Source organism: Echeneis naucrates, chromosome 8 (genome assembly GCF_900963305.1).
Source record: "Echeneis naucrates chromosome 8, fEcheNa1.1, whole genome shotgun sequence".
Taxonomy (NCBI): domain Eukaryota; kingdom Metazoa; phylum Chordata; class Actinopteri; order Carangiformes; family Echeneidae; genus Echeneis; species Echeneis naucrates.
In genome coordinates, this window is record NC_042518.1 from 11,642,367 (window position 1) to 11,664,196 (window position 21,830).

The 21,830-nt window shown below is 40.7% G+C and overlaps 3 protein-coding genes across 3 annotated transcripts; 2 read left to right on the top strand and 1 right to left on the bottom strand.

Annotated features, from left to right (window-relative positions):
• Positions 1-310: 310 nt before the first annotated feature.
• Positions 311-8,599, bottom strand: mapk3 (mitogen-activated protein kinase 3). Its single transcript, XM_029507676.1, has 9 exons — positions 8,163-8,599; positions 6,566-6,748; positions 4,732-4,921; positions 2,944-3,060; positions 2,738-2,852; positions 2,521-2,652; positions 1,869-1,978; positions 1,335-1,463; positions 311-469 (listed from the first exon to the last, which is right to left on the bottom strand). The coding sequence occupies exons 1-8, from the start codon at positions 8,372-8,374 to the stop codon at positions 1,344-1,346; spliced, it is 1,179 nt and encodes a 392-aa protein (XP_029363536.1). The 5' UTR covers positions 8,375-8,599; the 3' UTR covers positions 311-469; positions 1,335-1,343.
• A 1,196-nt stretch (positions 8,600-9,795) lies between these two features.
• Positions 9,796-14,074, top strand: nudt9 (nudix (nucleoside diphosphate linked moiety X)-type motif 9). Its single transcript, XM_029508779.1, has 8 exons — positions 9,796-9,944; positions 10,483-10,764; positions 10,884-10,973; positions 11,436-11,522; positions 11,729-11,840; positions 12,097-12,243; positions 12,324-12,408; positions 12,491-14,074. Exons 1-8 carry the CDS (start codon positions 9,829-9,831, stop codon positions 12,634-12,636), a joined length of 1,065 nt encoding a protein of 354 aa, XP_029364639.1. The 5' UTR covers positions 9,796-9,828; the 3' UTR covers positions 12,637-14,074.
• Positions 14,075-14,879: 805 nt separating this feature from the next.
• LOC115047801 (uncharacterized) lies at positions 14,880-20,000 on the top strand. The gene is made up of 12 exons (XM_029508972.1): positions 14,880-15,095; positions 15,791-15,902; positions 16,279-16,372; positions 16,613-16,667; positions 16,835-16,975; positions 17,491-17,651; positions 17,995-18,093; positions 18,224-18,369; positions 18,531-18,702; positions 18,784-18,896; positions 19,085-19,169; positions 19,258-20,000. Exons 1-12 carry the CDS (start codon positions 14,978-14,980, stop codon positions 19,315-19,317), a joined length of 1,356 nt encoding a protein of 451 aa, XP_029364832.1. The 5' UTR covers positions 14,880-14,977; the 3' UTR covers positions 19,318-20,000.
• The last annotated feature ends 1,830 nt before the right edge of the window (positions 20,001-21,830 follow it).

Consider the following 21,830-nt stretch of genomic DNA (forward strand, 5'->3'; position numbering starts at 1 on the left):
TGTAAATTACATGGCGCAAGACAAGAGCATTATGGTGTTGGTTAATACAGTAGTATGTGTTTATATGAGAGGGAGCAACAGACAGATCAGCGACAGGAGCAGGAGAGATGAAGAAAGGAATCTGAAGAGGACAGGAGAGAAGAGGGACTGTGGATAAGCGTAGATGGGACTGGGGGAGTTGGGACATTTGACTGCAGACTAATGTGTGGGAAAAGGGGGGAGAGTCCAACATGGGTAAAACTGAAACAGTATGAGTACGGACCCTACCACCCTCCCAACCACAGAAATCAAAATTAAACTTAGCTCTCTCTTGCAGTAGAAATGGATAGATAAGCAGTTAAATGTTCATATTTCTTGTTTTTTTTTTTCTTTTTGTTGGTTTCTAGAAGATTCCATTCTCTTTTCGTTTTAGCATGTCTGTTGGAGTCTTCTTGTTTTAGCCTCTGCATGGCTTTTTCACTCCTTAGGGCTAGAAAACAGATGCAAAATTTGAGTTAGCGAGTTGTCACATTTTGTGACAATATCATTCTAAAGACAACTGATATCAAGTGAAGGTAGCTTTTCAATTTGTTTGTGTTCTGTTTATGAATGATTGGATCGTGAGTTGAGCCTAAAATTTACATGTTTAGTCAAAAGTGCAAGAACAACATAGCCAGAAGTAAATATTTTAACTGACCCTGTAAACTCTAACAGAGGTAAACATTTGGGTCAAAACTATGGCAACTAGGCATTTTAACCTGACACAGTCGTTTTCACTTTCAAGCAAATGGTTTAGCAAGACTGACATCACCACCTCCCCATAGTAACAGAAACAGTACCTAAGGTCAAAACTAGGGAAACAAGTCCAACGTTAAGTCTTAACCTTAAGTTTGTATCCTCAGTTTTCCTTTCGATGCTGTGAACGTTATTTAGTACTGCAACAAATGTGTTGAATCTAATTTTCAGTTACATGGAAAATTATATTAACAGGCTCTTGAGGGAGTATTTAAAAGCCAACAGGAGCAGAATAAAGCCATAATCACATCACACGATCCTAGACATGTACACATTTTCTATCTATAGCTGTGTGACAGCAAACGGCTTCACTGGCTGTGACTCCCTTTCTGAACACACGGACGGATGGCAGGAGCTCCACTGACATCCAGTGGTGTCAGATCAAACTACTGATTTCAGAGCTCTTCTCCCAGTTCAAAAACAAAGCAGGGACATTTTCTGCACATACTGATAGCTGATTGGATTGGTTTCCTTCAACTAGCTCATCCTTTTAACAGAAGAACTTCAACTTCGGTTCTGCTTGATGTGGAAGTGTGTGATTGAGCTTCATTTTTATGTACCTGTGTGTCTCAGGAACCCTGGTAAGTTTCCTGGAAACGGGCCGTTTCCTCGAAGATCAGTTCCTTCAGCTTCTCCTTGGGAAGATCATCCAGCTCCATAGAGAAAGTGAAGGGCTCCTCTGCTACTGGCTACACACAAACACAGAGTTATCAATTTTAAGAAAATGACAGCAGCAATGACCTGGAGATAGTGTCTATTATATGGCTGAACAATTGATCCAAATTGCAATATGGACAATTTATTTGATGTGGGTAAAATGGGTCTACTTTAAAGTTTGGCTTTAAGGCTACTGCCGTTCAGTGGGAATGCCTGCACAATGCAGTACAATGCCCAAACGTCAGCAGTATAAAACAAAATACGACCAGATGTAAGTACAATACATAAAACTGGGTAAACAAATCATTTCAAAACCTTACCAACAAATTTTTTTCCCAACATATAGTCAGTGATTACAGTCATTCACCACTCTCATGCCGATGAGTGGATGTCTTTTTGAGTGTGTTCAAAAAGACAACCTCAATCTATATTTGTACCTCATCTGTGGGATCGTAGTACTGCTCCAGGTAAGGATGGGCCAGCGCCTCCTCAACGCTGATGCGTTTGATGGGGTTAAAGGTCAACATGCGACCCAGCAGGTCCAGAGCTGCAATGAGTCAAACTTTTAATTTAGGGATTTTAGACAAAATGAAAACCATTAAAATCAATATTTCCATTTTTTTAAATTTCTCTGTATATAATGTAAATTATGTATACATCTCATAAATGACCATAATATTCACACCATGATAATGTTGCAATCCAAAATACAGTGCCACTCCATTGGCTAATGGATTTCTGAACTGTGTTTACTTCAATGAGCCCAAATAATAGCTTTGTACATAGCATTTCACAAAGATAATTGTACAAAATTATTCAGTTGAAAAATAATAATGTCATTGTAAATGTTTGGTTTTATCACTAACGCAATTTCAACTGTTACAGACTCATTTGGCATGTAAATCAATTTTCACAAACAATATTAGGTCAACTGCTTCAACTACACAGTGTCATCTGTCAGGTTCAATACAGTGGTGCTACATAGCATCTTCAGCCGGCAGCTTCTTCCGCAGGTTGGTTGGTTTTGCTAATATTTTTAATGAACATGTATTTATGTTCTCACATTAAGAATAAGTGACATCACTGTACCTTTGGAGTCTGCCTTGTAAAAGAGCTTCTCCCAGGGGATCTTGGGTTTTTCAGGCAGAGACTGCAGGTAATTCCTCGCCTTCATGTTGATGATGCAGTTCAGATCCTCTTGAGATGGAGAGCCAAGGACGCCTGCACAAATAAGTGAGAAAAGTACACCTTTAAATATGGCTACTCATAGTGTGAACATCTTGTCGAAATTAAAACTGTGTCTCACCCAGTATGTGGTTGAGTTGATCCAAGTAGTGTTTCCCAGGAAAAATAGGCTTGTTGGACAACATCTCAGCCAGGATACAGCCCACTGACCAGATGTCAATGGACTTAGAGTAGCCCTGAGACACAAACACACACACAGACACAGTCAATAAACTGAGAAACTCTCCAGTCATGTACAAAACCCACAGTATTCATTTGTGCACCTACCTTTGAGTTGAGCATGATTTCTGGAGCCCTGTACCAACGTGTAGCCACATACTCAGTCAAGAAACCTGTGTGGTCGTGCTCTGGGTCGGCTATCCGTGCCAGGCCAAAGTCACAGATCTTAAGGAAGGGTCAGATGTCAGAAACGTCAGTCTGCAAGCTGGACACTGCACAGTCATTGACCTTTAGAAACTGAACAGCTGACTGTTCTGTGAAAGATTTGGTAAGGCTTTAAATTCTCTGATTTTTTACATTTTCTTCTCATAAGCTTTGGGTTGTTTTAAGACATTCTACTATGGGCTTTTGTTTCATCACATGCCAATGTGCAGAAAATCTTGAGCCATGCAGTAATCCATCTGAGTAACACTGGATACAATGTGAAATCAGGGCTTAATTTGGGGTTTTAGTATTACACTACACACACTAAATTGATTGAGGCATTAAGTAACAATAGGGGCACAAAGCCACATATGTAGTTGTGTAATGTGTAGCTGCAGGTAAATGGATTATTTTATTTTTTGTCCTGGAGTGGAAAGTAACAGAAAAGTGTTACAATATTTTCTGCCTTTGTTCTTCACTCCTCCCACCGGATCAACTAATCCAGGGATTGATGGTTTGCCGAGTGCCACAAGTGTACTCTGAGGCTGAACAACGCACAAAAAATACATGGGGAACTCAGATGGCATATTTAAGGGAAATGCAATTAAAAAATAAAATAAAAAAGGGTGTGATGTTGATGGCCACAGTTATCTTTCCTATCATTTTGGGGCTGCTATAAATCAAAACTGACCAGCCTTGACTCCAAGGATAACATCAGGTGATTTTTTCAAATCATCTAATCTTATATAAAAAAAAAAAACAAACAAAAAAAAAAAAAAAAACACAACAACAAAATCAAAAACTTCTCTACTATAAGGGCCTTCATCAGTAAACAACGAGGCTTCCAAAAAGGCATGTCTTTGATATTTCAGAGGTGGATTATATATTTTACAAAGATCTGTCAGCTGCTTGTGCTCTGAAGCCTAACTGGACAATCAAAGTTATTCATTCACATTTGTGAAATCCTCATTGATAATCTCTCCTGTATGCAGCAGTATTTTATGTCCTGCCACTAAGGATTGAAAAACAAAACAAATAAATAAACAAAAACTAAACAAAAAATTGTGGCATCAAGCAAGGAAAATGTCTCCTTTTTTTGTTAGCAATCCAACCGTCAACTAGTATTAAGTATTTGCAAAAACTGAATCTAAATCAGTATTTCTACTTTCAAGATAGATTCTTAAAAAAACTGAGGTAGGTGGAATACTTAAAGGGATGAAAAACAAACAAACTAAAGGTTGCTCAAGTCTGAAAGCCAACGCTGTCAAATAGCATCAACTTTGGTTTTTTGGTGGGGTAAGAAAAGCCTGGGGTCAATCTGTCGCCCAAGTCCTGGGATTCTTTCAAGTTTAAATCAACATGATTAAAAAAAAAAAAAAAAACCCAAACAAACATCTGAGGTCTTTTTGAACTGAACAGAGGCATTAAATTTTAGGATGTGAGATTCATGTGAGATAAACAAAATATACTCCATTTCCCTCTCTGAGGAATTTAACTGTACCCAATACGACCATAACTTCAAATCACAAGGAATATTTAAAACATTTATATAAGTATTACTGAGTAATAGTAATGTGAACTTTACACAAAGTGTGTGTGTGTGTGAAAATCCCCAGAACCCCCAAAACAACAAAATCAGTGCTTTTTCATTTGCAGGGATTAAAGCCTGTGTGTGTGTGTGTGTGTGCCCACCTTGAGGTCACAGGTGGTGTTGATGAGCAGGTTGGAGGGTTTGAGATCACGGTGCAACACGTTGGCTGAGTGAATGTACTTGAGGCCTCTCAGGATTTGGTAGAGGAAGTAGCAGACATGGTCGTTGCTCAGTCTCTGGCTCTTCAGCAGCTTGTACAGATCGGTTTCCATCAGAGTCTGCACAATGTAGCTGGAAGGATGTAAGGTCAAGGAGGAACAAAAATTATAATATCACTGCATTTTTGTTTTATTCCAAGTGCAATGGGAGACAGTCCAGTGGGGGGAGAAACAGAGGGGATGATGTGCAGCATGCTGTGTGTCACTCATACCTGGGTCGACACTCAGGACTAAGCTTGAATAAAAATCCAGAACAATCCTTATTTGACTGCTTAGACCAGCTTTTGGATGCAATGACTCTGTCCTGTTTTCAAAACTCATTGTGTAGACAAAATGAAACTAAGTAAGAGGGTTTTCCATCATTATGTTCCCTGCACACAGTTATAAGGGCCAGAGGAGTTGAATCATCTACTTTAATGCCCTTTTGAGGACGTTGCAGCAGTATAAAATGGGTACCACTCAGCTATGCAGGTGGGATGGCTCTGGGGACAGCAATGTCCGTCAAATAGTTTATAGCGTTGGTCCAGACAATATTTCAACAGCTATTTGAATACCCTGCCATGAAATTCATTGTCAACATTCATAACCTTCTCATTTAGGAATAACTCCGGAGTCACAATATCAGTTTGTATAATACTTTGATTTATGACCAAACAACTGCAAAATTAATGACATTCCCATCAGTGCCTAACTGCGGTGTCAGAGTGGCAAGCTTGCCCACAGACTCTCAGCCATGCTGATATAAGAGGTCCTAATGTTGTCTCTGACCCTGGCTTTTGTAACATCAGCCTTAAATCAGAAGTCATCACGAGTCGGCAACTAGGCAAGGCAAATAAGAAAATCAGACACAAAGAAATACAAGTACATCACACATCTCCTTTCCGTTTTACAGAGGACAAAGGAGCTTTTCAGAGCATAACTGCCAGGGCAGCAGGCGGTCACAGCGAGTCACTGACTGGCCATGCCCATGGTCCACTGCTAGCTGCAGATGGTCATTTGTACTGACCTGAATTAATTGGCTGAATAAACAGCTGCAGAATCAAAACTACAAAATTCTTAAAATCGACAAATTTAGAGCACAATAGGTGATGCTGCTCAGGTTTATCAGGGTAACTTTCAACTTTCTGTGCCTATAAATCATCGCAGGTCCCTTGCATGTTAAAATATATGAACATATCTAATTTACATTGAATGTTGTTTGCATCACCAGTGCACTTTGAAACCAATATATGGCAGAACCTGCCGTTATTGTGTTATAGAAAGGAATTTTCTATAACACCAGCCACTCCAGATTATTTTTATTTCTTGTGTAGCCTTAAGTCAACAGAGCAGGCAAAACACCTTTATCTTCCCTTTTAACTATTGAACTGTTGGTCTAACCGATCTTGCAATAACTCCTACACACTGCCTCAACCATTTTTAGTTGGGTGCAGTCAGGGCAGAGTTCTCAAAGCAGAGCACTTCAAATGAAATGCACTTTAAACTGGTTTATTTGTTTGTGTCTTTTAAGAATATGTGAGGATTTGATATAAACTACTGATTTCGTTTCCAAATTGATCAGAAAAAAGGGATGAAATGTTTTGAGCAGATTAGACTAAGGATGCTTGTTTTTTTTTTTTTAACATCAATTTAATCTTATATTAAACTAAGTTTAGGAAATACATGACATATGCTTAACCAGCATGCAGAAAAATCAGATGACACCGTGAAAGGATACACATCCCTCATGTTGTCGATGTGCCGTGCCCTGAGAATGTCGTTGATGCCAATGATATTCTCGTGGTGGAAACGCAGCAAGATCTTGATTTCCCTCAGTGTGCGCTGGCAGTATGTCTGGTGTTCAAAGGGGCTGATTTTCTTGATGGCAACACGCTGGTTCGTCATGTTATCCAGGGCAGAGCTGGACAGGGTGGAAAGCACAAAACAGGTTTCATATTACACACTGCATAGTTCACACACAATTCCTGTATCATAGGCTGGTGCTGAGCTCGAAAAAGGGCGTTGTCAGATTCCCCCTGCCAAGATGCACATGTGACACACATCTTTTTTGCTGTGAGATGTGAGGCACTGTAGGTGTAGGCCTGTGTGTAGGTGTAGAGTGGATGGAGAACATGCAGTTCTGAGTGCAGCAGTGAATGGTATGTTTCTGGGTCTGTTGCATTTACACTTACTCCAAGCCTGCAGGGCCAAACCTGTCGGTCCCTTAACTGATCGCATAATACTCTTTGTGGGGGGAAAAAAACATTCAAGCTGAATTTTTTACACAGTCAGTCAGCCACAACGGGAACAACAGTTACATCACATCTTTCCTAATGGCACAAGCACTTTCTCTTCTTGCACAATATACTGCATGAACTTGGCAAGTTTCAGTCCCTTTCAGTGGCCGAACTGTGGCCTGAGCAATCCCGGTTGTTATTTTGGAAAAAAAAAGAGCCGCAAAGAGCTTACAGTTTAGAAGCTGGTCTAACGTCATACGTTTGGTGGGTCATACTGTACCAACCAGTGGGTGCCGGTAGTGTTTACAAACACCAAATGCTGCAACAGTGCAGTCACGTGACAGTGGTGACAAACAAACACAGCACCGTGCTCGCACAGTCCTGTTTGGAGATGAGAGTGATCCACACGGCTTGCCCTGCTGGAGTGGATGTGTGGGCCCAGCTCTCATGCTACCATCCACTTTGCACTGGGGCGCAGGGCTGTCACCTCTGATCGCCTTCACAGCTCCGCCTCGGTAGCGGGGACTTGGCACTGTCACCGAGAGCAACAGGATTGCTTAACATGTCCACAACAAGGGTGTAGGCTACATACAGCGATAACACGAGGAAAGGCCTCGCTCCCTACAGCTGACAAATCCCCACTTGCATCCTCTGCAGCAGCTTTTGCGGCAGGCGGAGCCACCAAGAAGTGCAGCTGAGGCTATTGCGTTTGGAGGCAGACACCGGACGGAAAAAACACATATGACTGGTTGTTAATGTGCGGTGTAATGCAGCCTGCAAAAGATCAGATAGCAACCTACGTCCTGCGCAATCACTCCCAATCTTGTTTCCTGTAGCGCTGATAGCCACGCCTGTAGCTCGACAGCTAGCCTGCTAAACACCAGCCGAGCTTCTTGACGCTCAACAATATCTCAACGTTGAGCGGCTGTTAGCAGTATAAACTTAATGGCCCCCCTGTTGTGCTTGAGTGCAGTGTTTTGTGCACACAGCAGTTCATGTGAGCTGGCTGACAGCATTAGCTAACAAACAGCTTACTTTAGCTAGCACGTTTGATTCAGATAGTACGGCAGCCCAGCGGAGACGACAAGCGCTACTCACCACACCATTCCGTACGCCCCCTCCCCGATATAGGACAGGTTCGTGTAGCGGGGGCCCACATCAAAAATCTGGCCTTTCACGGACTCGGACCCGGGCTTGGGTCCGGCTGCTCCGGGCGTTCCATCATGCGCAACAGTGCCAGCCGCCCCGGCAGCAGCAGCGCTGTTGGAGCTTGCGGCCCCGACCGCTGCGGTGCTGCTCGAATCCGCCATTCTTCCTCTCCAATCGGCTCCGTCTGAGTGATTCGCCGAGGGGCCGCCGTCGCTCCAGGCACCGCCTAATGTCCGTCCGGGGCTTCAACCGAACGGATTGTTTGTCTGAACCGAGTACCGACCGGGCCCTCGAGACTATCGGACTGTAAATGGATTTCGTGCGCGAGAGCGGATTTGGTCTGAGCACTGAACGTAAATGCGCGTGCCAAACTACGGTAATGCAGGTGCGTTAGATAAAATCTTAGGGTGACTTGGTATGGGTGGAGTCATACAAGCTGGCTACAGTACAAGTCACAGACACCGCCTCTCCGGATCCATTGTTACAGTGAAACGAGCGCAACCTGCAAAATAAACATGCAGCAGTTAGAGTGGGCGTGCCCAAGTATGTTTCACGACGCCTGTTGTGGCAAGACGAATAGAGTTCACGATCAGATTTGCTTTTTTGGTTGGTGTTTTTTGTGATAATCCATCCCGAATAACACAAAGATGACGCGTGTACATTTTGACAGCTCAAGGCCCAAAGATGAGGTCTCTGTAGATGGACTGTGCATCTTTATATTTTACACATAGTGACTGACTGAAGTGCTGCAGTACCTAATGAGAAGCCAGTTTTGATGTGTCTAAAGGTTTCATACATTCAATCAATTGAAAAGAAAATGTGTTATTATTTGCCTTGCGCACATCAATAAACCCAAAACACAACGAAGGACTCCTGTGCCAACTGAAGCACACACTACCAAAGGCATTCAATGACCAACGCTGTATGCTGATATTTTCATACATTAATGCCAAATTGAGCATATTCGTCGTCTTCAACCGCTCATCCGTTTCCGGGTCACGGGGTGCTGGAGCCAATCCCAGCCCACACTGGGCGAGGGCGGGGTACATCCTGGAGAGGTCGCCAGTCCAAAATGAACCAATGTAAAATGGAAATAAAGGATCATTTATCAAATATAATTCATTAAACGTCACACAAGAGAGTTCACTCCTCTTCATCATCTATCAGAGCCATGTATTAAAAAAAACAAACACTCGAGGCCCATTCTGTGCCTCACCTTTTCCTTTTACATTCACACAGTCTAATAAACATGTCCTTACCCGTTTACCCTTACATATTTTAAGAGGCATATGTTTGCATTTCTCTCCTTCAAACTATTAAGCAACAGAAATGCTAATAATTTCCCCAAAGTAGGATTTTCGGATAAAAAATGAAGAAGCAATGTGTGAATCGACAAAAATAGGATTTAAAACCATGTTTGTAAATTTCGGTTTATCATTTCAACACCAGGCCCAATCGCTTTTGTGCTAATGTGCTAAAGAGGTACTCGAACGTCGTCACCATGGAAACCATTGCGACTGCTGTTTCCGCACCCCTACGTTGACGTCAACGCGCAGGACAGTGCATTTCCTGGTTACGGTGCGGACTGCTGCATGTTGTGGCTGAACTGATATTGATGAGTTTGTCTCAGGGAATGGTTCACTTCTTACTGCGACGAGACTGGATCCACCGAGTTCGGCTGGCGCTCACTCTGCTTGGCCTCCCGTACACCATCTGCACCTCTGGAGTGAGGTATGGACTCTAACCTTAGTCCTGAAGATATGTCTGAAGCTATGGACATTTGTTGATAGGACTGATTGGGCTTTTAGCAAACATTGCAATGGAAAGTAGACTTCCTGATTTGCCTAAGCAGTTAAGTCAGTATTGCAGTAGTCATAACCATCCACTGTGTTTGATGCAACCAATCCACCCATTAAAATATACAACGTATAGCAACAATGTGGCAATGCACTGATGTCCAGAAAGGCTGTTGAAAGTCAAACGTAACATTCTATTCATTATATATGTATATATATATATATATATATATTATCAATTATTATCAATTGTTTGACATCTATTATCAAGATGTCAAACAAATTTAAACAAATACGAATTCAAGCTTGCCACATTAGACTATTATTAATCTAGGCAACAGATGGGCACAGTGTTGTGTTACAATAACTTAACATTCTTTAATGATCTGAATGGATGTCCCATGATATTGTAGCTGCAGTGAAGGCAGAGCTAACGTACTGGATTTCAAAGTCTCTCATTTCTTCCCCTGCAGGTCTTCTGTCTCCTGTTCATTGTCTCATCCCTTCAGAAGCAGGCAAACCACCAGACCAATCCCAGCTAGTTGTAACTTCTACATGACCAGTGTTACAATGCCATCCTCAGCTGCACCTCATGTGAAGTCAAGGTGTCCTCAGTATCCAGGGTCCAGCATCAATCGTTTCCCCGTCCCTGACGACAAGGTCGACTGGGGTAAGAACTGGCCACAGTATAAACCAGTAAGCTACACAGACCCTTTGGTGCTAAAGAAGCCTGTATGGGCGGATCCTGATATTGGGTGAGCAACATTTACCTAACTTACAATGCATCATATATATTTGATAAAATACTGCATGTAGAGTTTGTTATGTAGTAGTTCATTCATTGAAGTTTTGGTGACGTTTGTTTATTTTACAGCTCTTTTTCACCACGTTTCAACACAGTGGATGGTACTGTGGATAGGACAGGCTTTGATAGCAGCTACAAAGTGGATAAGGGACAGCCACTGTAAGTTATTGAGAACCAAGAGAAATGGTTTTTACTTATGGTTTACATCTGTATTCTGTGATTTTCAAGCTTTGAGGAGTACCAAACAAACTATATGAAAATGACATTATCACGACATTGTATAGGCTACTATATCCATTTATGTAGTTTTAAAAGACATCTAGTTCATAATTTTCTTAATGTTACTTTTCCATTCACTAGTAGTTGCATAGAGCTGCTGTCTTAGAAGTATTATCAATCCTTTTACGTTCCTGAATTATTCAATCAAATGTTAATGTCTACGGCATTACTTAATGAAGCCATAAGACTAATATAGAAACATGTCATGATGCAGGCCCTTTACTGTTCTGCTGAAGAGTTTTGAATTTGTATAGGTGTATTGTATAAAGCTATTTTGACCAAAATAGCATCTTAAAACTGTTAAGAAATTAATCAGCAGCTTCACTGTTTTCACTTGTGTAGAAATCCTCATGGACGCACAGGTGTGACTGGTAGAGGTCTGCTGGGACGATGGGGACCCAATCACGCAGCAGATCCGATTGTCACCAGGTGACGACTTCTTTATTTTACACATAAAAGTACTTGCTAACCGGGTTTATTTTTCAACTTCATTAAAGAATGACTCAAATGTGAGCATACAATATTATAACAATTTTTTGTTATGTAAGAAAGATCAAGTTGCTCACCTTGCTAAAGAACAGGGAGCTTTTCACTTTTATTTTGATAAATGCCTGATGTACACCACTGTCTGGCAGATGGAAAGTTGATGCCAAAGGAGCGAAGATACTTCACCCAGTCTCCAAACGGCCTATCCTGCAATTTGTGTCCATCAAGAGGAAAGACTGCGGGGAGTGGGCCATTCCTGGGGTTGGTGGCAGTAAAATTTTAAATATTATTGATTTTATCTGTGGTTTTGTACTCCACGTTCTACGAAACCTATTCTCTCATACAGCATCATTTAACCTTCCTTTTTACGATGCTGACTGTGATTTGCTCAGAGCTATTCAAGGAGTATGAAAATGAAATTGCAATCAGGACACAGAGGGATAGCAGTTTTGAGTATGTCAGATATCAGAGTCCTATGACTTGTTTGTTCATGTGTATGCGCATGCATGTGTTGTAGGGGATGGTAGATCCAGGGGAACAGCTCTCTGTCACACTGCAGCGAGAGTTCTCAGAAGAAGCGCTGAACTCCCTGTCAATGTCACCATCTGAGAGAACAAAAATTCATGAGCGCATCACCAAACTCTTCAAGTCACCGGGCTTTCAGGTCAGCAGTTGAAAAAGACGCTTCTGCTTACTGTCAGCTTTTAGTAGATAGGTGCTTCCTCACACCTTTGTATCCCTCAGGTCTATAAAGGCTATGTAGATGATCCTAGAAATACTGACAATGCTTGGATGGAGACAATTGCTGTCAACTTCCACGATGAATCAGGTATCAAAGAAATGATTGTTGGTTTTTTTTCTCCATTTTCACATTTTTGTGGGACAATGAGATGTCTTTGTTCTTACTGTAGGCAACAGTGTGAGTGAGCTGCCGCTGCAAGCTGGTGATGATGCAGGGCATGTCCAGTGGGTTGATGTGGACTCGTCTTTTGCCCTCTATGCAAGCCATTCCCACTTCCTGGAGCTGGTGGCTAAAGAGAGGAATGCTCACTGGTAACTGAGGATGATAAACTATTCTAATATGAGAATGAAGGCAGCCTTAAGGGAATCATTGCTATGTGTTAGCTTAAAGCACCAGTGTATTCAGGATGCATGACCCCAACTTCATGTATTTCACTAATTTAAACATTATAATCGCAGTGACAGTAGTTAAAGCCTCATGTCAGGAGTGTGATGGTCATATGTAATTAAAATATACAACGTATAGCAACAATGTGGCAATGCACTTTAACAGTAATACAGTACACTTAAAATTAATGTAATGTGCAGGTTGAAATCTTGGTTTATAAGGATATGGAAATTTTAAAAAAGTTATGAAAACAAACCTTTCAAACAGTCTCTCGCTCTTACATTTGAACATTTTAAGGAAAAATTGAGACGTACAAGAAAAAAGTAAATGCTGCTCACTGGCTCACTTCATCAAAAGACGTGTCTGAGCACATTATTTCTATTGGCAGAAATTATGCAAATGCATTCAATGTTAACAAGGATCTCATGGATCCAATGAGAATGTGTAAGAACAAAAACAATGAGCTGCTGAAGATAACACTTACCAGGTTAGTGTAAGTGTGATAATCTGAATGAGAAATTGAGGACTTTGATCTGTACATATGAATAAGAAGCATCTCATAACCCAACAGTGCACTAACACTTAGCACAAACAGGCTGTAGCTTAGAAGACAGAAATGTTTTCTAGTGGTAACAGACAGAAGCAAAGACCTTTTCAAATTCAAAAGCCTGGCCTGTCCAGATGTTCAAATCAGTATAAGTCATCTCACTAATGGGCACATTTTGCAATGGAACATGACGTGAGAACTACACATGAAATGGTTTGTATCTGGAAAACATTTTTGTTTTCAGACTAAAAAAACAGATTTCACGAAATGTGACACAATGGGAAAGTAAAAATGTCACTGTAATTGCATCAATAAAACTCGTACAAAAAAAGTCACTGAAACATGGAGCCTCAAATCCTATTAACTCCTGTTTTTTACTGTCATCACTGATCCTGCCTCAACATTTGTCTGCAAGACTTATTGAAAGGTATGATTGCAGAGTTTCTGAGTGAGGAGGTTCAACCCTTGCAGTGTTGCATAGTAAAATCTATAAAATTCCTCATTCAGCTCCCAGTGGATTCAGACCATTCGCTAGCTTCTCTAAGCCATTTAAAACCAAAGCACTTATAGCATTTACATTGTGGCGAAGTCTAATCTAATCTTTGGTTTTAAAGTTTTGTTACTTTCAATTTTTTCTGCCTATTGTGATTTAAGCCTGTATTTAAGGAACAGTAACAAAAAATAAATGATATGATGCGCAAGCTTTATGAGATCCTAGTGATCAAATATACTCTATTAAAATTGTTTAAATTATGATGTTTATTGTTGTCATAACTTCTTTGACTGTCTGGATGTGCTATAATGTGAAAATAAACCCAAACTTGCACTGAACACTAAACTGTGTTTTGAGTAGTAAATCATTATAAATCCTTGAGTTGACTTTTGGACTTTTTTCTTCACAAATGCAGGCACATAGGCACAAAGGAATCATTCTATACTGCTTCTAGTGCCCATTGTATAATACATAGTCTCATCTGTAACCATGTATGAAATTGAGAACTATGTTTTTCTGAATGATCTTGAACCAGACTGCAGATCTATAATTACATATGGATATAGTCATTTTGTTGATTAGAAATGTGTTGCTCAACAAACAAGTTTAAAGACAAATGCAAAGAATGTCAAAGTATAATCAGTCAGAAACAATTGTGTTTTCAGGTCAGACTAAATACAGCCTTACAGTAACTACTGCAGTTTCCTGACACAGCCATGTCTATGTTAAAAATGTTAGGGTGTAGACTCTGCCTTTCTACATATTTACTGCAGATGTAATTGCACAGGAGCCGAAAGTCTGCTTGGAAATGTAAAAATATGACATCCTCTCCACAGAGGCTGCCTGTTTGTATTTTCTGTAGAAATCTATAATTTTTGTGTTGGCTGTGCTTATTTACACGCCATCCTCCATCCACCCTCCAATCTTAGCTCTCAGTCTTTGATGGCGATGACTACCTGTTTCTGTAAGCTGTTATTTTCCTCATATTAACGGCCATGTGCATGTGTACGGCTGCAGAAAAATGCCATTGGACAGGAACATGGTCACGTGTAACCCCATGTGCCGCCTTTTGGCTCCCACTGGTGAACTACATTACCCAAACGCCTTTGCGCCTAAAGCCGCTGAAGCTGACGACGTGGCCGGGGCTATTCAAACGAGGAAACCGGCTTTGTCAAACACTCTTGGAGTATAACTGGATGCTTCGGCCCTGATACCACCGCCGTCTAACAATGTCTGGAAAAATTAAGAGCCGAAGCGCCGCTAACGCTGACTCGATATCCGGCGGGGTGTCCTGTGATGAGCGCATCTTGCGGGATTGTCACCAGCTGTACACGGACCCTGACAGCGGTGAGTTGGTTGACAAACAACCCGACGGACACAAAACCTCTGTGGAGATGGCTCCAGCGGTGACCTGGGTGAAGATGAAGTTGATCCAGTAAAGCCGGTGGTTAGTCAGTGAAGTCAGTGTGCGGCCATCCCCGGAGCTATAGGGGGCTAACGGTTAGCTAGCTAACAGGCACAGCAGGGTGGAGGTCGTTAATGTTGACGTCCACTAATGTGATTATGAAGTTATTAGTTAATGATCACAGCGGGATGAGACAGCGGGATGTTACTATACTTCCAGTTTTAGCTCAGCCAAGCCTGTGCCACTTTGCCTCAGGCAGTTCACTCCCAAGAAATCAATGAAGGACACACACTTTGTCCCTCCAGCTCCCAAACCCTTCACTATTATTACAATAAAATAATCCTGTCTCACTAATCCTGCAGGTGCAACAGGATGACTGAACAGGCACATCATTCAATTATCTAGCTCCTCCTCTGATGTAATCCAAATTGTAGATACCAGCTTTGTTTGCCACATGACATATCACATCTCACATGCCTATGTGTGTCTATGTATTTGTACACCTATTTTGTGTGATGAGGCAGTAGTTGGTCAGATTTGTTGCAATGGTGGCTTTTAGCTGATTTTTGGTAATTGAGGGGGGGAAAAAACAGCAAATGAAATGTTTAAACCTACTCATGCTCTCTATTCTGTTCAGGGCTAATCACAGTGGCTGAATCTGTCGATGTGAAGTTGTTGGCTCCCAGGAAAAAGATCACCGTGCTGCTGATGGGTAACCACTCTGCAGGGAAAAGCTCCTTCATCAACTGGTAAATACATCTTTAATAGAGTTTACCGACAGCAAATCTGTCAAGATCAAACTGCTCAATTACAAACTTAACACATACTGCACAATAAAAAGCCGTGCAATTCTGATATCACATTTAAAAGACATAACTGGACTACCAAGGACTTCATCTGTGTCCTAAGCATAAAGCTTGATACCTCCTTGACATAATTTTCTGTGTTTAAGCTGACAAAGATGATCCATAATGCAGCAACATCCGACTGTGAATACTTGTATTAGCCAATACATTGTTTGTAGGCCACTATATAGATTGTGTTGAATAACATAATTCAGATTAAATTTCGTTGGACAGTTGAAACAAATGTTTCATATCTCTTGGACTGGTTCTTCTTTGTCAGGTATGTGGAAGAGCACATCCAGCGCACTGGAGTGGCTATTGAGACCCAAGGCTTCAGCTTTGTTACAAGTGGGCGTAAGAGAGAATCTCTTACAGTAAGTGCAACACTACCATGGTAAAAAAGGTGCAAATTTGTTTCAGTAGAAAAAAAGTCAAGGAAAGGTCACTTCAGAAACCAATTTCTCAAGCCCAAGATGAGGCATGTTCAGTAGAAGGTGTACTGACATGTTTTCACACACATTTCTATGAGACTGATTTATTTAATGGACATAAGCAGGATCTTGTCTGGTGATTTCAGTTCTTCTGATAGAAGAATCTTGCTTTTTTTGCCATAGGGAAATGCCACCCTTCATCTTTATCCACATTTCAAACCTCTGCAAGAATTCAAAGGTAAGATTTTTAGCTGCTACCCAGTTTCCAGTTGGTTTATTGATCTTCTATACATGAGAATACAGATAAACAGAGATTGTTGATGTGACATTTTAAACAAGTATGCAAGTGGTTTATGCTGGACATTTATAAAAGCAAAATATTTTCCAATATCCTTTGATTTCTAGGTGTTTCAGAGTACTTGAGCACAGAGATCTGCACATCACGACAAAAACGATTCAGCCTGGTGACATTTGTGGATTCGCCAGGCTTAGTGGATGGCGATATGAAGTATCCCTTTGATGTGGATGAGGTTATCCTGTGGCTTGGTGTGTTGCCAGTAACTGACTTTTGCTGTTGTACTATAGTTGTGAAGGGGTTGCCCGAGGCTTAGCGACACCATTTCTTTTTTTAATGGCATTCTTTGAATAGTGCAATGTGGTGTTTTATTGAAGCACTGGCTTCACACAGCTTTAGGTCATGTTTTGGCCAAAACTTAACCTGGCTTTTGCAGTTCACAAGTATGTTTAATTCTCCAAATGACCCAAGGGTAAACTAATGGGTTTTTAAAAGTACTAGAGAATAATTTCCACCTGCTGTCTTTTTTTTCCCCCTCTCTTTATCGTATTTATGTGAAATTATATGGTCATGCAAGTGTTACACAGTGTTGCAAGGGTTTACAGACCTGTTGAAATTTTACAGTGAAGTTGTGGAAAATATTCACTCTTGATTTACTCTTTGTACTGTCATTCCCCTGCAGTTCAGTCTAGTAAGAATCCATTACAATATTGGTCAGGTTCACCCTGTTGTTGAAAATAATGGTCATCCCCACTGTCACCCTCAGGTGATCTCTGTGACCTAATTCTGGTCTTCTTTGACCCCATGGGTCAAGCTCTATGCAAGCGCACCCTCAACATTGTGGAGAGTCTGAATGAAAAACATGGCGATCGGCTGCATTTTTACTTAAGCAAGGCTGATGAGGCCGGAGGAGAGTCGGACAGACAGGTATGCACAACAGCTCGGGTTAAAACTGCATAGTGCGAACATTACTTGGTATCGTCAAGTAAGGAGTTTCTTACAAGAGTTTCTGACCCATCTCTGCTTCCATGGACTTATTACCTACACAAAATTCATCCTCTTCATTTTAAAGTGTGTGGGTAGCTGAAACCTGCTCTTAAGTGTCTTTTTCACTGCAGGCCTATTTCAAGTATGTAGGAGTGCAGAGAACATGAGCAAATGGGCACTCATCTCCATAAAATCTAGTTCTGACGCAAAAGACTCAATAATACACAGAGCATGAAATGACATCCCCATTCTCCCATGACACCTTTATCCTTTGTTTCTCCAGAGAGTAATGATGCAGATTGTCCAGGAGCTCTGCAAACGACCAGGTCTCAACAAATGTGGCTTTGACATGCCCACCATCTACATTCCCAGTCAAAACAAGGTAAGAGCTGCACTTTCATTGAGCTTCAGCTAGTTAGAATTTTTTTTTTCCTTTTCACCTAACTTTCTCTTTGCACGCAGCTTTGTTACAAACACTGAGATATACTTACAGACTATGTTTCTCTCATCAGTCAAGCCGTTGTGTCAACCAGATTGAGGAGGTGTGTCGCACCATTGAGAAAACTATTAACCAAACAGTACAGAATACCCTCAACTCTCTGGAGAAGGACTGCGAGCTCATTAGTGAGGCCATCACTGACACACTTATTAATGACAGGTAACACACAAACAGTCTACTTTACACTGTAATATCATCACATACTGTATAAGAGTGGATCTGTGCAGAGATTTCCATTACGAACCAGAGATTTGTATGACACGCAGTGTCATCTGTCAGTGTTGCCTACGCAGAGTAACATTGTGCCTTTGCTCTCACAGACAGACCAGTGCAGACAACCGACGGGCACGCTGTAAGAGCTGCTTTCTGACTCTGCTAGGCTTCAGTGTCCCGATGGCTCTGATGGCTTTACTGGTGCTGGGCTCTCTGTCCAAGGAGCTGCTAGAAATGGCTCTAGGCAATGAGGGCAAAGAGGCACTTGGACTGTACCTGGTGAGTGTTCAAGCAAGTACACAATCCAAAAGAATCTTTGAGGTTCTAAAATCTAATGTCAGCCACTGTCATAATCCACAGACTCCCATCGTGAGAATATTTGACTCCCTCTCTGTGGAGCAGCAGCTCTACGGCTGTGGTGGACTGGTCCTGCTCTCCTTCCTCCTGCTCCTCATTGCACGTTTCTCCTTCAGGTAGGGGAGCTAGATCTCAGCACCCTCACAGCCTCTGCAATAACACAAAACCTGTTTCTGTATTGTAACTTGTTTGAAGGGAAATTAAAATTTTTGCTATCTTTTATTACACAACCAAAGCACATACAGCATGGTAATGAGAATTCTGAACCAAATTACTGGAGTCATTTTCTCTTACCATTTTTCAGAACGCGGCCGACTCTGTCAGGCAAACAGAAAAGGCAGCTACAGGAGAAGCTGGAATACGTTCAGGAGGTGGTGAAGACCAAGAAGGTATTGTGAATGGGAATTGCTATGAAATTTTGTTGACATTACATAAGCTCTAATGAGGTGTGTTTAATTTACTATCCCTTCATTCTAGAAAAAGCTCTATGAAGAGTACCTTCGCCAGAGTGTCAGTGACCAGGATATGGATTTGTAAAGTCAAATGACACACACCAGCCCTACAGTGACCTAGGACCAAATGAAAGTAAAGTTATTCCTACACACATGCTAGCTCTTGTGTCACTCTGACCACTTGATTCCATGCCTTTTTTTTTTTTTTTTTACTTTAAAAATGTAAATTACAGTTATAAACAAATGTTACCTGTGAAAAACAGTTGAACTACACTACTTCCAGATGAGGGGGTTTAGTTGTTTTTTGGTAACTTATTTGTTACGAGCATTTATAAACATGTCTTCTGTGCCTCTGCTTTAACAAAGGACTTCAGACTCATACCACTTTGAGATATTTAAAAGAAGTGCAAACTATTTATGTTACTTTATCAGAGAAACTGTATTTTGGTTAGTGAACATATAGCACTGGTTTATGCAAGTCACTTTGTATGTGTCACTGTTTTGGAAACTTTTCACCAGCATTTTATACAGTATTTTGTCAGCTTTGTATCATGAAATTTCAGCATTGCTATTAATAAGAATATTAACATCATGAGTGTCAATTTATAAAATGTAGAGTAATAAATTATCTACACAATTCTATGGAAGTGAAATGAAGATTACGTGCTAGCAAACATTATTTCAGTGTTCTAGTCAGCATTTTGTACTTATTCCTGTTATACATTGTGGCTGTTTTAATTCAAACTGATTAATAAAAACTATATGTAACAAAGAGAGAATGGGGCTTTTCTTAACATCTTGTGGGGGCAGAAAATTGAAAAAGGACATTAATCTTTAGCTTTGATTTAATGACTTTGTTTTTGCCTAAATTATTAATAATTTTTATATCAGCATTTGGATGACTGAGTCAATTACAACTCTTCATAAAAAGAGATTTGCTGATTTATCATCTTCTTTGGGAAGAAATCTCCCGAATTCCTACGCACGACACATAAGGATAATATAGTATACTCTACTATAATTCTGTATAGTTGTGTACAGCCAAATGTCAAAGCTTGTACACCCTGCCATATTGTGCCAGGATGCATTCCTCTCTGGATATCAGATTACTAGATAAGGAGATGAGTGTGTAAGAGATGACTGGAAAGTCTATTTGAGTGAGTAAGGACCTCTATGAAAGCCATCATGAATTTGAAGTGGCCAGCAGATTGATAATGGAACACTTTTTGGTTCTAATTATTTCGCAAATCAAATTTCGTAAATCAAACACAGGAAACTATAAAAATCCTTTGTTGCCACGTGTTCTTATAGCAAAGTAAGCAAGTGCTGTGAAGCTGCTGCTTATGAAACTGCTTAATAGTTTCAAGGTACGTATCAAGTTGTTTTTGTTTTTTGTTTTTTTTTCAGTAAAACACTCAAGTTTGTTTGTCAATTAGCACACAGACTTGTTCTTTTACCCAAATGAACAATAAATAAAGCTTTAAAGCTTTACTGAGTGAAAGTCCAGTTAAAAAAAAAGCTCTGTAAAACACATAGCTTATTACATGACCTTATGTCTGCAAAGCATATATCAGCAGTAGTACACAGCCAGATTTGGATCTTTACAGTAGCAATTTAGTGCTGTGACAAGTGCAAACCTCTTTTTTTTCCTAAATGCAACACAGGCCAGTTCCCTGGGACTATTTTGCAGAATGTCTGACTTCTTTCCGCAGATTCTTCTCTCAGTTGTAAAATGTATGAATTTAGTATCCAACAGCCATCAAAACCAAAACACATGTTTTCCTGTATGAGCTCAGATGTGAAACCAGCACTCACAGACAATAATTTGACTGATTACCGAATTGGCAAAGGAGGCAATGACGCAATACTGAAGTGTTTTGGGGATTTAAAAGTAAATCTTCAGTCTTTGTACTGACCATAAGTTTTGGAAGAGTGTTCAGGGCGCAACCTACAAGGGATGAAATTACCACAACGTAGAAACCAGCCATCACGGAGATAGTTTCAAGTGAAGAAATAGATTTAGGAGTTAATCTGGGATTAATAAACTTCACTCTGAATCCAGTTTACTGTTAAAATAAACATATCATCCTTTCCGATAGTACCAACAGTCCTCCAGCAGAGGGTCTCCACATTCACATCCCTGATATTCTCATTATAATACGTTGAAGATTATTGAAAAACACAAAAATTGCCAAATATTAATCAGAACATTTTTTTCCCCCCAAAGCTGCTGACAGAGAAGAGTTTAAAGATCTTAGAGTCCTCCTAATAGGTAAGTGGATAAAATGATACCTGAGACAGGCTGTTAGACACAACATGAAAAGAAAAGAATAAAAGGAAAGTGACATTATAGTTTCATTTTTGCAATAGAGATCTTTCCATCCATCGTCCAGGGACGTCCAGGGACCTCCAGGGGTCTGTACAGGGGTCTGACAGGACTGGATCTGGAAGATCTGGGTCTGACGGCATCAACACGGACTTTAAAGTCACTTTTCTTGGTGTTTGACTAAAAATGTTTTACGGGACAAATGAAGCGCAGGTTAAAACTGCAGGCAAAGTGGGAAAGGCATGTGAGAACAGGAAGGAGGTTGACGTGAT